Source organism: Salminus brasiliensis, chromosome 21, assembly GCF_030463535.1.
Source record: "Salminus brasiliensis chromosome 21, fSalBra1.hap2, whole genome shotgun sequence".
In the NCBI taxonomy this organism is placed as follows: Eukaryota; Metazoa; Chordata; class Actinopteri; order Characiformes; family Bryconidae; genus Salminus; species Salminus brasiliensis.
The window spans coordinates 33,072,584-33,088,188 of record NC_132898.1 but is presented as its reverse complement, the minus strand read 5'-3'; the positions used below and the strand labels follow the sequence as shown (position 1 = coordinate 33,088,188).

Genomic DNA, 15,605 nt, shown 5'->3' with positions numbered 1-15,605 from the left:
GAGCAGATAAACTTTTGAATTTAGCTGTATGTAAATGCCCTCCATTGGAATTGGCTGTATCCAATATAAAAGGCCGTCCAGGCTAAAACACTGCTTACTGCAATATGTAGCTACTGCTGGACAGCCCTAGACTGACCTACTATGCTGATTAAGCGATCATGTCAGTGTTAATACTGATTTATTGTTAATTATATATGTAAACTATATATAATATATGTTCATTTCTCCGGAACTGTCAAACTACAGACTCTGCGATTCAGCACATGTAGTCATCCGAAGAATGACTGTACGCTGTAAAATATGTGCAACCAAATCCACAACCACAAGTTCCACCCGGAACTGTAAGTTGTTAGCAAGTTAGCAACATGGCTAAACTTAGCTCAAGCTGATTGGCGTCTGACTATGGCGAGTGCAAATGACACAGGAGCTTCTTTCAAATCAGCAGAGGTGTCTTTAATTCTTAAATATAGCCCAAGTGGTTTGAGCTTCAGTGTACTGTTACACCCACAATAAAGAGTATGCTAGGGCTGCAATTATGCACAAATATTACAATATTTTACATATATAGTAGGTTAAGACCTACAGTTTGAAACACATCTCAATACAGAAATAAACACAAAATTCCATTTCATTTTTTGGGGGTAAAATTTTTAGAAGTAAGAAGTAATTTTCTTGATGATAAATCAGTTAAAATACATATGAGTACATAGCACTATCTCTCAGCTCCATATTAAAATAACTTAATATTAATACACATATCATATCATCAGGTGTACTTTACATTTGATATGATTTCAAATGAACCAAATGCTTCAACACAGACAGATGGAGGTCTTTCAGTATGTAAATGCAGCGTATTCTGTTTTAATCATACACAGTACTTATTGTATTTATTTAAAGACTTATTCAGTCTTTTCAGTCATAACTATAAACATAAATATGATTAGTAACAACAAAACAAAAAAAAAACAAGCAGCCAAAGTAAAACTGTATGAAAGCACAGTGGGAGGAAACGTTACCTGCGAAGGCACTAGGTTTTGAGGGAGACAGGGAATCATCCTCTGTGAGGTCAAAGGTGAAACGTTAATGGTTAGTCAGTCTATTAGTGAAGTGATTAAAGCCTGGCTATGCTATTAAGCTTAGATAAGAGGAGGACCAAATTACACAGCAGTAGCACGTATCTAATACAGACTACAGTAGTACAGTAGTACAGAATTACACAGACATGCAGTACAGGCCAGAGTTGTCTATGAAGTAGAATAAAACAAAACCCCAGAAGATCTCCTGAAGTGCTACAGGAAGTACAGACAAATGTTAATATTGACCATGTCTTGATTGAGTTATACATGGTAATATCCAGAGTAAAGTGTGTTAACATCACAGGCTGAACACAGTGTGAACAAGGGAACAGTGTTGTTAGTGGTTCTAAACGTGTGTGAGACTGTACAGACACTCGCTTTGTGTGTGTGCTTGTGTATGAACATATGGACATGTACCTAAAACAGTAAGGCGGGCAGAGGCAGAATCCTGGTCTAACTCGGTTGAGACCGTGCACGTGTATGTCCCCTCGTCGTCACTGTTGACATTGGGGATGGACATGGACTCCTCGTCTTTCTTATACTTGCTCCTAAATGATGAAAACACACATATACGACAACGTCAGCTGTGGTCAAGAAGCCGAACTGGCAAATAAGCTGCAGTGTGGCAAGTCTGCATTTCCATACATCCAACCGAAATGGAGCGGCTTGTCATCTTTGAGCCAGCTGACTGTGACGGGGAGCGTGGGGTCGTGCTTGATTCTGCACTCAAAGCGGACCAAGCTTCCACGGTTGGCAGACTGGTGCTCTGGGATGCGGACTATTCGTGTTGGCTCTGGAAAGAGATATCATGGGTGAACACACTGGACATTAACACCCAGAATGAAGAACTAAATAATATCATAATCCAATTATTTCAAATCTCACCCTTGACTTCCAAGCGGACCTGGTCCTCAGCCTTGCCTAGGATGTTGCTAGCCACGAAAGTATACGTCCCCTGGTCTTCAGGACGAGCTCGCTTGATCTCCAGAGTGCCATTATTATGCAGCCTGTACTTCACGCCATCCAGAACGATGCCAAGACCATTCTTAAACCTAGATGAGCACACACAGACACATTGCTAGCATTTTGATGAAGGATGAAGCAATCATCTACATAAATAACCTTGAAAGCTTAACCCAGGGGTTGCCGATGCTGTACTTGGAGGGTCTCAGTGCAGCCCTGTTTTTATAGCTTAATCACATCTGCTCCGTTTAGTCAGTTTGATTGGTGTGTTACAGCAGGACCCTTTAACCAGAACAGTTAATGCCAGCCTTGACTCATCCTATATCTTTCTATATATCATATTCTTATATATAAGTTTTGGAGCTCACCAGCGCACATCTGGATAAGGTGATCCAAAGAAAGGGCAGTCCAGGAAGGCTTGGTGGTTCTCGATCACCTTTATCAGTTGGTTTTTGGGACCCAGCAACCTGGGCGGCATGTCTGTAAAAGAAATAACACATCAGACCTGCTTAACCTGAGAACCTGAGATTTTCTGAATTCCAAGGATTTGATCTTATGCTAATAAGATGATAATGATACAGATGTCAGCAAAAATACTGGAATAGGCTGTAGCAGGTGATGACTGGGACCAAAGTGTGCCAAGAAACCATAACCCTTCCAATTACACCACCTCCACCAGCCTGGACTGTTCACACAAGGCGGGTTCAGTCTATTGGTTCATGCTTCTGGTGCTAATTTCTGACCCTACCATCTGTGATCCCCAGCAGAATTCCAGATTCATCTGACCAGGCTACGTTTCCAGTGTTAGTGAGCCTGTGCTGAACCACTGCAGCCTCAGCTTTCTGTTCTTGGCGGAGAGAAGAGGAACCTGACGAGGTTGTTCTGCTGATTTAGCTCTACATCCTCCTCAAGGTTGGAGGTGGACGTTCATTCTGAGCTGCTTTTCTGCTCTCCAGCTATACAGAGTGGTTATCTGAGCTACTGTAGCCTTTCTGTCAGCTCCAACCAATCTGACCATTCTCTGGTGACCTGACCTGTCTTATTGACTGGAGATTTGTAAGATTATTTTACAAACACAGGCAGAAATGTGGCCCTTGATTTACTTCACTGCCTAGTTACCAGGTTCTTCATGAGTTGGATCAGGCGTTGGAGCAGGCCCAGAAACTTGGACTACGTAAAATGTTACATAAAATGAATCCACACCAAAAGACCATAGAACACATCACTTTAGTGCAGTGACTGTGTGAGTTTTTACCCAGTATGCTGACGAAAGCGTTGACCAGCAGGTACCCGTGTTCATTTGAGGCGTTGCACTGGTACACAGCACTGGCACCAATGTGCACAGAGTTGAAGATGATTGCATCGCCTACCACCTCCCTGCTCAGGTTGGGCAGCGAACCTGCAGTTACACACAGAAAACAGACACGGAGATCAGAAACCTGGACGCTCTAATGTGTGATGTGCTACACAGTATCCTGTTCTTTCATAAGGCAGACTCACTCTCTATCGGCTCTCCGTTTACGAGCCACTCGATGGTGGGTTTGGGGTTTCCACTGGCTAGGCAAACCAACTGGCCGTTCTCCCCTGGGGCAAGAACCAGGTTGGTTGGCTTATGGAGCCAATAGGGAGCAGCTAGAGCACAAGAAAACAAGGGGACAAAGGGACAAAAGGACAAAGGGACAAAGGTTGATACAAACATAACCAAACATTTCTGATGCTCTTCGTAATGGACAGCAGCAAAACCCATCACGTAAAAAAGAATGATCTGCTTTGGTTCAGACCTTTGACCTGGACGGAGATAGAGTGGCGAATGCTGCCGATCTTATTACTGGCCATGCAGACGTAGTCTCCAGAGTCCTCCTCCGACACAGACACGATGCGCAGAGTTTTATTAAAGTTCTCAAACTTCACTTTCTTCTCCGGTAGATCCCCTCCCTTCTTAAACCACTTGATGCCAGGAGTCGGGCTGGACAGATTTGTGGACAGAGTTATACCAGATTTGTAAACGGCTACCATGTTCTCTGTGTGGCTACCAAAACCAGGTTTATACACATATATATATATATATATATATATATATATATATATATATATATATATATCATAACATATATCTTCAAACTGTCAACTTTACAGGAGAAAAATAATAATAATAATAATAATAATAATAATAATAATAATAATAATAATAAATAATAATAATAATAATTTATTCCAGGTACTCCACACACTTTGGAGCATTTATATTGGTCCATTCACTATAAAAATTGTAAACTTTGTAAGGAACAGTCAGGTTCCAATTTGGTCAAAAAATGGCAAAAGAATTGTGACACCAGTCTATATAAATTCTAAAATGCCAGAAAGCTGTAAAATGATTAAGAACTTTTAAAAGTTTTATAACTAACTGTAAAATGTCTGAAATAATTGTAATAAATATAACAAGTTCCAGACTGGAGTCAGAATAAAATTAACAACCAAAATGTGATATAAAAACGGTCTGCCAAAAATGATTGCAAATCAATTATTAGTAAAAAAGTTGTTATTAAATAAAAAAAGAGCAAAATTTACCTACAAACAATACGTGTAAAGATGAAGCGAAGCGAAGCATAACTTACACAATTTGTCACTGTCACTGTATATAAGCTGTATATAAGTCATTGTATATAAGCTGTGTATGCTGTCTATATACAGTCACTCTCACTGTATATAAGCTTTATACACATGGCATTAATTATTATTGTGTAACTCACACTCCTGCCGCTATACACTCCAAAAGAAGCTCTTCTCCACGGAGCACCATCTTGGAGCTGTGCAGTCCAGAAGGAGAGAGAAAGCTAGGTGCAGTTTCAGGAATATTACGCGCTGTGGAGAAGAGAAGATTCGTTTACTGAACAGAATATACACATATACACAATATACAATATAAGCAGCATGTTAGAAACACACAATGACATACAGGCTAGAAGCGACTAGATATGGTCCTGAGTTAGTCTGAGTCTAAACAGCAACACAAATACATACATAAATACATACAGATGCATTTAATCCCATTACTACCTCGCTATATAAATAAATAAAATCTATATTCAACTACATTTATTAGTTCCCCAGTAAGAACTGAATAATAGTAGTAGTTACTGTACAATATATCTTAAGATGAATAATAATAATCTGTGTTAAAAGAGTGTAATGGGGTTAATTAATTACACATCTGAACCTGATCAAATCTAGACCTTTTTTCTAGAAGACCAGTGAAATTAAAAAGAGCTGCTAATTAAAGATCACATTATTAGATGAAGAGAGCAGATCCTGGTTCAGTTTCTGCACAGAAGGAGAAAATCAGAGCTCCCAGTCCTTAAACAGCTGGTCCTGCATTTTAAAGGATTTATTACCAGCAGCAGAAGCACAGAAACACATCTGTGAATTACACAGCACAGGCTTTCTTTTCCAGCCCCTGAAGTTCTAGATATTAACCGGAAGAGTGTGTGGAGCTCCAAGTTACTTTGCGTAATAATTTTGAGTAATGATGTTTCAAAACTACACTCTAACTCAAAGGTGCCAAACTAGATATTATTATTCTAGATATTAATCAAATCCATTTAAATGTATTTGTATAGTGTTTTTTTACAACTGCTGACAAAGCAGCTTTACAGGAAGGCTGAGAATGTTAATAAGCTGAAAAGAGGCATAGAGTCTCTCATAAAGGGATAAAAGCTTTTATGGTTTATTTATTGTTATAATTATCATGGTATTATTGCAGTTTACAGGGTCCATAACATTTGCTTAGAGACTGTAGAGATTTTTTTTACATGCTTGCCTTATTTCAAGTGTGATATATTTAGCTATGTCTTCACTTCATACTACAATTTAGTAAACATTTAGTTTTAAATGTAGATTTTTTAGAATTTAGAATTACCATCATTTCACCCAAATTAAGTAGTACTTCAGCGTACCACAGATATCTAATAATATTACATAATATCACACACATATCTTAATATCTAATACAGCAGTACCAGAACAATAAGACATTGTTTAATTTCACAGTGCAGATTCCAGAAATTACAGAAGGAACTCTTAACGACACTTAATTACACTTAATATTTTATCGATTAAAAATCTGATATTAAATTATTTAATTAATGGGAGTTTGGCAAAAAGCAAATGGTATCAATGGTACCAAGCTGGTCTACGCTTCTTTGTGGAAGAACGTATTTGTGCAGATTGGACAGATCAACTATTCCTACAGTCTGTAGACAATATTTACTGCCATTATAAAGTTTGGAATCACTTGATATATCAGTGTTTGTTTTATTTTTAATAATAAGCACTTCTTAAAATAATACTAGCCTGTGACGTGTTATTATAATTTATATTAGTTCTGGACGTTAAACAGTGACTTCAGAACCATCTGCAGCTCAGTTTCTCATCATCTGAGACCTACGAAGGTAAACTGAACAAGAGTCTTACAATCAATGTAAACATCTGTCTGAAACTGAACTGACTTTATTACATTTTACAAAAAAATTAAATAAAAATAAAAATAATTTCAAAAAAGAAATAAATTTTTTAAATAAAAAACAATTCCAAACTTTCAGACTTAGTGCACATTATAATAAACATAAAAACAAAGCAGAACACACGCTTAGTCACTCCCCTGTTATCACGAGTCTCTGACGAGAAAAAGGTGAAGAATAGGTTAGCATCTATTGTGCTGCACAGACACACATGTAGCAGTGAGATTAGCATAGCCTGGGGCTATTAGCATAGCCTGTGAACAGAGGGAGGAGGCCTATTGTTAGGGACATGGGGAGGGGAGAGCAGGCCTGCAGGATTAGGCTATGGAAGTGCCAGGAACACATGTTCCGCAACCCTGTGACTTGTCTTCGCCTCCACAATGGCGCCGGGTCTGGGTGAATGTTGGATACACAGGGTGCCTCTGGTGCAGCGTTTCCTGATTGGAGATGAAGATGACGTTCTGGAACCCCTGGGGACTCACAAAGCCTGCATCTGTCTGGGTCTGAATCCCAACAGCTGGCTGGAATGTGTCTTTTTTACCCAAACTCAAACTAACCAGTAAAGTATTCAGAGGCTCCCCTGGGTGAGTGGTTAGAGGCATGAGCGCTAGTCCTGTTAAAACACTGGAAAGTGACAGTAGAGCTGGCTGGGAGGGAGGGGAGGGAAGGAGAGAGCTGCTGAGGCCGGAGGGACTCACCACCATACAAGTCGGTGTCGTTCAGAGAGGACTGCGTGTCATTATAAGGTTCCTCTGTGGACAGAGTTACACCATCAACAAGCTGTGTGTTATGGTGAATTCCACTGAATTGAATATCATTGAGATGTATTGAGAGCTATTGAGAGCTATTGAGAGTGGCTTGGTGTGAAGATTGTGGCTTTAAAGCCATTCAGGGTGGAGGAGAACATGGGTGGGTGTTGTAGAGGCTCCTATCACCCCCACTGTAAAGAAAACAGAGCCAGTAAACCTGCGATGCTCCTGTCCACACTAAACCACTCTAAATGACTCTGGACAACTGAGGGACTGAATCATGTCCACAGTTAAAGAAATCAGAGGAATTCCACCTCACATACAGTCCATTCAGCCGGACTCTACTGACCAGCGCCCAGTTTCCCAAAAGCATCTTTAGAGAAAGGTCAGTGAGATGCTCGCTCTGCCACACGAGGCTCATCTCTGTGCTGGGAGGCTTTAGGGAAACCCAGTTTATTTGGAAGCTCTGCTGGTCAGAGATCACACACACACTCTTTCAGTGATAAAAGCTGTAAAAGAACCATCAGTGTCATTTTGCATTCTTTTTTAATTCTATATATTATCTAGAAATTATATGAGTACATATATAAATATACATATATAAATTTAATTATGGAATTATATTCATATTAATAATGTATATAATGTTATCTGTATCTGTAATATGTATCTAATAGTGTACCTTATGTCTTATACAACATTATATATATATATATATATATATATATATATAATTTTATTTTTTTATTGAAAAAAAGAAACATTTTCCTAGCAAATCGACTGCCAGAAAAGGTTCACTTTGATCTAAATATTGTTAATGCACATTAAAGAGTTTTCTCTTTTAAAGTTTCTATTTAAAGTAAGGTTCTGAGATTACGTGATTTATTGATTTATTGTTTTAAATACGAATAAATACATAAACATAGATGCATAAACCTCTGCATAAAAAATAAATCTTCCATCAAATTCAAAAACCTTCCCCCAAATATTAGATAAATCTCTTCAAATTGATGTGAAATTCTTTTTTATATTTTTTGTATATTTGATTTTAATTTTTTTGATGTATTTCTGAGTGAAATATGGGATTAGGGAGGGTAATCTTTTCTCACACAAAATCAGCATTTCTGTTCATTCGATGATTAAAGACGTGTGTTTAGACAGTATGTGTTTAGTTATATCACCTCCATCTCTCAGTGTTGATCACATGAAGATCAAACCTTTACATACGTTAGACATTTATAAAGGTTTTCATATGGTCTTTTAATTTTCCTAATTTTTTGTAGGTGTTGGGAAAAACACTAACTGCACTAACTTTATTCTATCGCCAGAGCAAGGTGATGTTTTATAGCCAGCGAAAGTCCTGACCGTTTGACTGGAGATTTCTGGAATACAGGTATTTAGTATTTTCTTGAATGATGTGAGGAACTGAGCTTTAATATCATATATAAGTTCATATTTTGATTCCAACTGACTTCAAAACCATAGACAATCCTGTCCAATAGGAGAAGAGGTAAATGTTATTTCTGCTGGATCCAGTTTAAAGAAATCCCGCTTTCTGAACAGACAATATCTACAAAATATAAGAACCACAGTCCATCTTGACTCGCCCTACTTCAAACAAAAGGACTGTTCAAACCTGCACTCACGACCTGATCTGAAGAAGAGAGCAGAGTATGAGCTAAATTGGAGAAGGTATGCCAAATAAAAAGCCACATCATTATTTCTGTGGAATTGCCTATATAAAGAGCCCTGGTCCATGTCTACAAAGACATGGCGAACAAAGGGCTCGGACAGCTGTCAGTAAGAGGGGGTTGGTTCCCACGAGTCATATTATTCATGATGAAAGCTGACTGGATCAATAGAGTCAATGCAGAATTCCTCCTGGTGATTACAGGCCTCCCTGGAAAGCCATGTGCCATGTCAGAACACAAGGAGGCCATAAAAGCCTCATCACATGTCTAATAGTGCAGTTCTGTTCGGATACAATCTAATAATGACAGGCTTGGGGAGAAACTTGTACTGAGCATCATCAATAGATGTAAAAGTAGATCTTTTAAGTAGAAGTCTGCTGTATGGACAATCCGTGTCTCATGTCCTTTCAGAGACATGCGTTATGTTTACTCCAACATGTTTAACCCTTGGAATTAGCTTTAATTAGATTTATAAATTAACAATCAGCACTAATTAATTCCACTATTCTACACAGTGTATCTCTATATCACTCCCGAAACACTCGCTAGATTAAGATCCTCTTTAAGATTATATCATTTTAAAGGTATAAACAACTCGAGAAGTTTGCAGTGGGCTTATCTCACAGCATTACATCTGTATTCCACCTTAAAACTGTAAGCAAACATGGCTGCACTCACAAGTTACTCTAGCTTGAATTTTTCTTTCCACCTTAAATAGTACAGCAGATACGGTGCACTGTTTAAAGGTGGAAATATATAAAGCAGTGTTTATATCTTTTAAAATGATCTTCTTAAGCTTTTTATATTGGTCAGATCCAGTACATGCATACGTCAAAAGTCATGAGGTGTCACCTCTTTATTAAAACTGGAAAAAATAATAAAGAAAACCCCAGGAATCCTGATAATGTACAGCTGGCTTACTGAGCAAGGGTCAAATTCTAGCACTCCCCAATCTGCTCGTGCCAATAGAACTCGGTCAATAGAACTGCGCGGGCCCTCGGACAGCCAGAACTCACCTGTGGCAGGGTTAAGATCACTCAAATGAAAAAAGGACCTACACAGAAGAACGCTTGTAAAGGTGTAAGGTGTGTCCTTACATAGTCTGCATGGAGTAGCCATTGCAGTACAGTTAAGCCACCACTAGATGGACGCATTTGACCTCATATTATCCAGTGTTTATTCATGTAGACTGGGCCAGTCAGGGTTACTCACTTGTGGTCACTTTAAGGGTGAAGGGGTTCTTCTGCTGGATGGTGTGCGTGAAGAGAAATCGGGCGTTGCAGCTGTAGTCGGTACTTGAGTCCCTAGCTAAGACATTGGAGAAGTACAAGTCCCCATTCAGGCCCATGGACACCCGCTTGTCCTGATTTATGGGCGTCATGGCTGGGAAGAGAAGAGCACAGAGATTTGTTTTAGAGAAAGCCTGAGGACTCCTGAGGGCTGAGACTTCTGGTGTGAACTGCACTTTGTCACTCGTCATCTTGTTAGTGCGCAGTGAGGAACGGGAGAGAGATGATTAAGGAGAGTCACACAGTCACTGTGTCCCTGATGTTGATGCCGTTGGCTAGTTGTGTGTATCGTCATCGCAGTGAATCATGCTAAGATCTCAGCAGCTTCAGGAGATGCATGTTTGTTCTGGTGTCACTAAAAGGTGTTGCATGAAATGAGGAATGTCCAAAAGTTTGTGGATACCCCTTTTAATAAATGCATTTAGCTGCTTTAAGTTGAATGTACATTCACACAGCTTGTGTCTAGTCCCTGTAGAATAGCCAATAGAATAGGACTGGAGCAAATCAACATTATGAACCTATTGACTCTATTGCCAGGCGTGGGCTAGAGAGGTATAAAGCCCCCAGCATTGCAATCAAATTCACACAGCAATGCTTCTCCAAAATCTACAAAATCAGTAACTCCAAACAAAAGCAGGATACAATCTCATACCTGTGATTTTGAAAGAAACAATGAATGAGGAGGTGTCCCAATACTTTTGTCTAATAGTTTAAGACCTTTTTTTATCTATTCGCCCGGCATGGAAGTATCGGATATCTTATCCTATAAGATTGGAGTGTTATTTTTTCCCCTCTATACCGTTCAGCCGTAGTGTTTTGTGAGTGTAGCGAAGTGTGTGTATGTGACCCCTGAGGGTGAGGCTGCTAAAATGTCTCAGAGGCTTTGGTTCTGTCCTCTCAGCTCTTTGCCAGGCACTGCAGAGTCAGATGCACACATGCACTCACTCATACACACACACTCTCTCTCACACACACACACACACTAAATCAGCAATAACACAGACGCAGCTATCCTGAGGACACGGTGGGTGGGTGTGTGAGAGAGTGATGGAGAGTGAGGCCGAAATAGAGGTAGGTAGCACAGTAAAAGAGAGGAGAAAGGAGGCTAGCGAAGAAAGGAACAAAGAGAAACACACACACACACACACACACACACACACACAGATCAGGCAGATCAGGGAGACTCACCGCTGTTCATCCAGAAGGTGTTTGGAGGGGGGAGGCCAGGAGGTGGATTGCATGGCAGGATCAGCGAAGACCCCTCGGCGACTACCACCGGCTCTAGAACCTCTTTAGGCCACAGTGGAGATTCTGAGGAACACAGGACAGAATCAGGTCCATATGTAGTGTTTGTAGATAAAGCACGGTCACTATGTGACCCATGGCTACTCACTGGACAACCATTTGAAGCCTTTTACATTCACTATATTATATATCCACAGGTTTCCCAAAGGTATCATTCCAAAAAACACAGTGCCATTGATCTACAGACCTGTGATGCTGGGGGGCTTTTTAACCCTCTTGCCAATGCTTGGCATTGGGAAGTGGGCTCATGTGGGGTTGGACCAGAGCATCCTGTTCTACTGGCAATGCTTTTCTATAGAGATACTCTACATGGACAAAAGTATTGGGACACCTGCTTATTTACTTTCCGCTTATTCTGAAATTAAGGGTATCAAAAGAGTTGATCCTGCTTTTGTGTCTCTGTCTCTACTGGCCAGTGAAGAAGATGTTCTACTAGACTTTACTAGGACCATTGCTGTGCGGATTTGATTGCATTCAGCAACAAGAGTGTTAGTAAGGTCAGGATGTTGGATGATGATCACCACCCCACCTCATCATCCCCAACTCATCCCAAAAGTACTGGATGGAGCTCCACCACCATCATTCCAGAGAACACAGTTCTTCCACTGCTTCACAGCTCAATGCTGGGGGGCTTTACACCCCTCTACTAGCCCACACCTGTTAGTAGGTGTGGCTAAATAGATTTGTGGTGTCCACAAACATTTGAACATATGGTGTATACTAGCTATGTGAGAAGATCACCTGTCTATCACCTGTCTATAGGACAGCAGATGCATGTAATGAGCATAAAGCATGTCTGGATACTTTTGGACACATAGGGTTGGGTTCCTGGACAGGTCTTAAGCCTGGTCCTGGATGTTTTTTTCTTTTCTATTGGAAATGTTCATTCAGAATACTGTGAAGTCCATGATTAGGCCTAATCCCTGTTCAGGAACGAGCACACACAGTGGACCAGGACTTCTACTAACTTGCATCACAAGTAATTGTAAACTGTAATCTGGCTTTTTTAATTTTACTTCACTTGAGGAACACTTGAGATGATGAGTTCTCATGGTGATGTTCTACAAGCCAAAGGCTGAAGCTGTGATGTTTCTTAAAGATCTCTTGGATACTCACTGGATACCCGGAGAAGGATTTTGTTGGACATGGCAGTGCCGAAGTCGTTCAAAGCGAAGCACTGGTATTCCCCTTCATACTCCTCAGGTTTTCCTCCATTCCTAAAGCTGATCTCCAGCGTGCCAGAGCGCTTCCGCATGGACACGCGGTGGTCTTTCTCTGCGTTAAAGAACTTCCCATTCCTCCTCCACCAAAACCTGAAGCATTCAGCAGCATTTCACTCTTCCATAATCTCATAAACAGGCACAGTAAGACGAGGGAGCATCTGAGAGCAGATTCCATCAGAGTTTACATCTGCTTTACTTCGTGTGCATCAGTTTTCTGTGCTGATTGGAAGATGTGTACGATCCACGTGAATGCAGAGTTTAATTAATGACCCGCTGAGCCCATCAATCTAGCACAATAGTCCTCCTAAAGCTGGGCTAGTGGCAGGTTACATAAAGCCTAATAGGCCAGCAAACAAACAGCCTGTCTGAATAGGAGCACTGTGCTCAGCTGCCCAGGCCTGCTTTTACGTAAGCTGGACGAGGGATGGGACTAGACGGCTACTGCCCAATGTCCACCTCTCAGAAGGCTTACAAAGAGGAGGACAAGGGTGAAACCGTCTGCGTCAGGTTGGGGGACATGATGCCACCTTGCAAAATGCGCTGAGCTTTCCGTGCTCATCCTAATGGCTGTCAGTGTTAATTAGAGAGAGATGAGAGGGGAGAGAATGGGACAAAGGACAAAGGGTGGAGCAGTAGGGACAGTGAGACTGGACAAAAGAGTAAAAGAGGAGAGGACTATTTGCGTAAACAAATGGGATGCTGGCTCTGCTGGACAGAACTGACCGAGACAAAGAGGGAGGGACAGAAGAAACCCAAGAAAAGAGCACAAGCCAGTAGAGGGAGAAAGAGAGAGAGAAAGGGCGAGAGAAATAAAGGGCTTTGTGCGTCCTTACGTTGGCACGGGGTTCCCCTTGGCCTCACACTCAATGATGATGTTATCTCTAGGGTCCACAATGTAGTCCTTCACAGACTGCTTCACAATGGTAGGGGGCTGTTTCACTGGAGGGGGAGGAGAGACATATATATATATATGAGAGCAGCTCTGTGGATTGAGACAGCGTCCTAATGAGTCAGAATAGGGACAATTTGATTACATTTGAGGAAAAATCTGCTCTGACTACGCTGACATACAGCGAGGTTCAAAAGTCTGAAGCTATAATAAAACTCAGTATAACTTAGTAACTTATTTAAATAAGTAAATAAACAAAAAATAGGTTGAATGATTGTTCCTGGGTTCCCCCTACAGTCAAGAGCTGTAATTCGAACTTTGAGACACCACTAAAGGTGGCTTTACACATGCATTTCTGGACAAGCTGAGAATTTGAACACTAATATGACTCTGGTTACGCAGCATTTTGCAGCTCTCCCCAGCACTGTCCGGCTCGCTTCACCAGATAGTGAAGTTAACACAGTGCGGTTAGCTATACTCCCTGTTACAGACACTGGAGCATCACAATGATTCTGCAGCTGCTAATTTGAGGTAATCAAGCCACATAATGATGCTTTAAGACTTTTGTACAAAAACGTTCATTTTTTCACTGAATGTTTAGATGTTTAGAAAACTGGACTAGATCTAAACTACTCATCAGAGTCCATTCCAGCTGGAGTGCTGAACGGCCATTAAAGGAAAGTCTGACTAAATGAGGTGAACCTGTCTGACACTATTAAAATGTTGTATAAGCCGAGCACAATCCTCCTCCGATTATTATAAACAGACCGAAAACCCAAAAGCCCAAAAGGGCTACTGGTTTTGATGAGCTGTCAAATGGTCTTATTTTTGAAGTCCAGTACAACCATAGAGGACACACTTTACATGCATTTCTGGACAAGCTGATTTTTCAATATTAATATGACTCTGGTTACGCAGTGTTTTATTTACTGTAGTCCAGTACAACCATACTCAGCGGATTGAAGCTCTGGGCTAATGATGACAGGGTTGTGGGTTTGATACCTGGGCTTGGCCACCTGCTACTGTTTGACCCTTAAACAAGGCCCTTCACCCTCTCTGCTCTCCGGGCGGTGGAATTGGCTGCCCACCGCTCTGGGTGTGTGTGCTCACTGCCCCTAGTTCACTAGTGTGTGTGTTCACTACCACAGATGGGTCAAATGCGGAGGACACATGTGAAAAGAGGGCCAAATCTTTTTAAAATTCCTGTTAAAGTTTCACTCAAATTGTAAAAAAAGAAAAAGTATTTTGTATTAAACTACAAATAGAAGCTTTTCACTAATAAAGAAGACTTTTGGACCCCACTGTAGTCAAATAGCCAAGGCGTGTTTGCACTGGAGCTACGTGGCCAATCCACAACAATAGCATACTAACCAGGCCTACACTAGGCTTCATTCTAAATTATTACACACTTTCTTTAAACCATTTCAAGTCAAATAAGTGCACACAGACTTGCTTATGTGGGTTGTTTTACTGTTATCAGTAAAACCTTTCAAACATGTGGTGAAAAAAAAGAGAACTTTAAAGTGGCTTCGACTAATGCTTTTAGCTAGGTAGCTAGCTAATGTCTGTTTGGCCCATTTTTATAGATTTATAGAGTCAGTGTCAAAAACCACAGAAGCAAGTCAATTTGAGACTAGTTAACGATTCAGCGCAGTTTGAGGCAGGCAGGACGGTTGAGGCATGCAGTCTGCACAAAGCTAAGTGGTGGGAAATACAATAAGTTTCCATCATTTGCTAGCTAGCTGCGTTAGCCCTTCAGCTCAAATGCATAACTACTGAACTGGACACCACCATGACTACGGTTACCACTCACAAAGCAGGAGTTTTACAGTGATGGAGGATATGGAATCATATAGACTCTCCATGTCCACTTCCTGCTCTCACTGGCCTCTCCGGAGCT

General features: G+C 40.7%; 1 protein-coding gene across 13 annotated transcripts in view; it reads right to left on the bottom strand.

The window, feature by feature from the left end:
* nfasca (neurofascin homolog (chicken) a) overlaps positions 1 to 15,605 on the bottom strand; it is a 127,532-nt gene that overhangs the window by 40,101 nt on the left and 71,826 nt on the right. For 7 of the 13 annotated variants that reach the window (XM_072665464.1, XM_072665468.1, XM_072665474.1 and 4 more), the window contains 14 exons: positions 13,650 to 13,755; positions 12,710 to 12,906; positions 11,477 to 11,599; positions 10,212 to 10,382; positions 7,258 to 7,311; positions 4,793 to 4,904; positions 3,824 to 4,008; positions 3,543 to 3,674; positions 3,298 to 3,441; positions 2,411 to 2,522; positions 1,965 to 2,131; positions 1,725 to 1,872; positions 1,497 to 1,627; positions 1,020 to 1,061 (listed from right to left, as the gene is read on the bottom strand). In XM_072665464.1, the coding sequence (XP_072521565.1) occupies positions 1,020 to 1,061; positions 1,497 to 1,627; positions 1,725 to 1,872; positions 1,965 to 2,131; positions 2,411 to 2,522; positions 3,298 to 3,441; positions 3,543 to 3,674; positions 3,824 to 4,008; positions 4,793 to 4,904; positions 7,258 to 7,311; positions 10,212 to 10,382; positions 11,477 to 11,599; positions 12,710 to 12,906; positions 13,650 to 13,755 (1,824 nt within the window). The remainder of the gene's footprint in view (positions 1 to 1,019; positions 1,062 to 1,496; positions 1,628 to 1,724; positions 1,873 to 1,964; positions 2,132 to 2,410; positions 2,523 to 3,297; positions 3,442 to 3,542; positions 3,675 to 3,823; positions 4,009 to 4,792; positions 4,905 to 7,257; positions 7,312 to 10,211; positions 10,383 to 11,476; positions 11,600 to 12,709; positions 12,907 to 13,649; positions 13,756 to 15,605) is intronic. The other 6 variants (XM_072665469.1, XM_072665471.1, XM_072665476.1 and 3 more) reach the window with 3 other exon arrangements.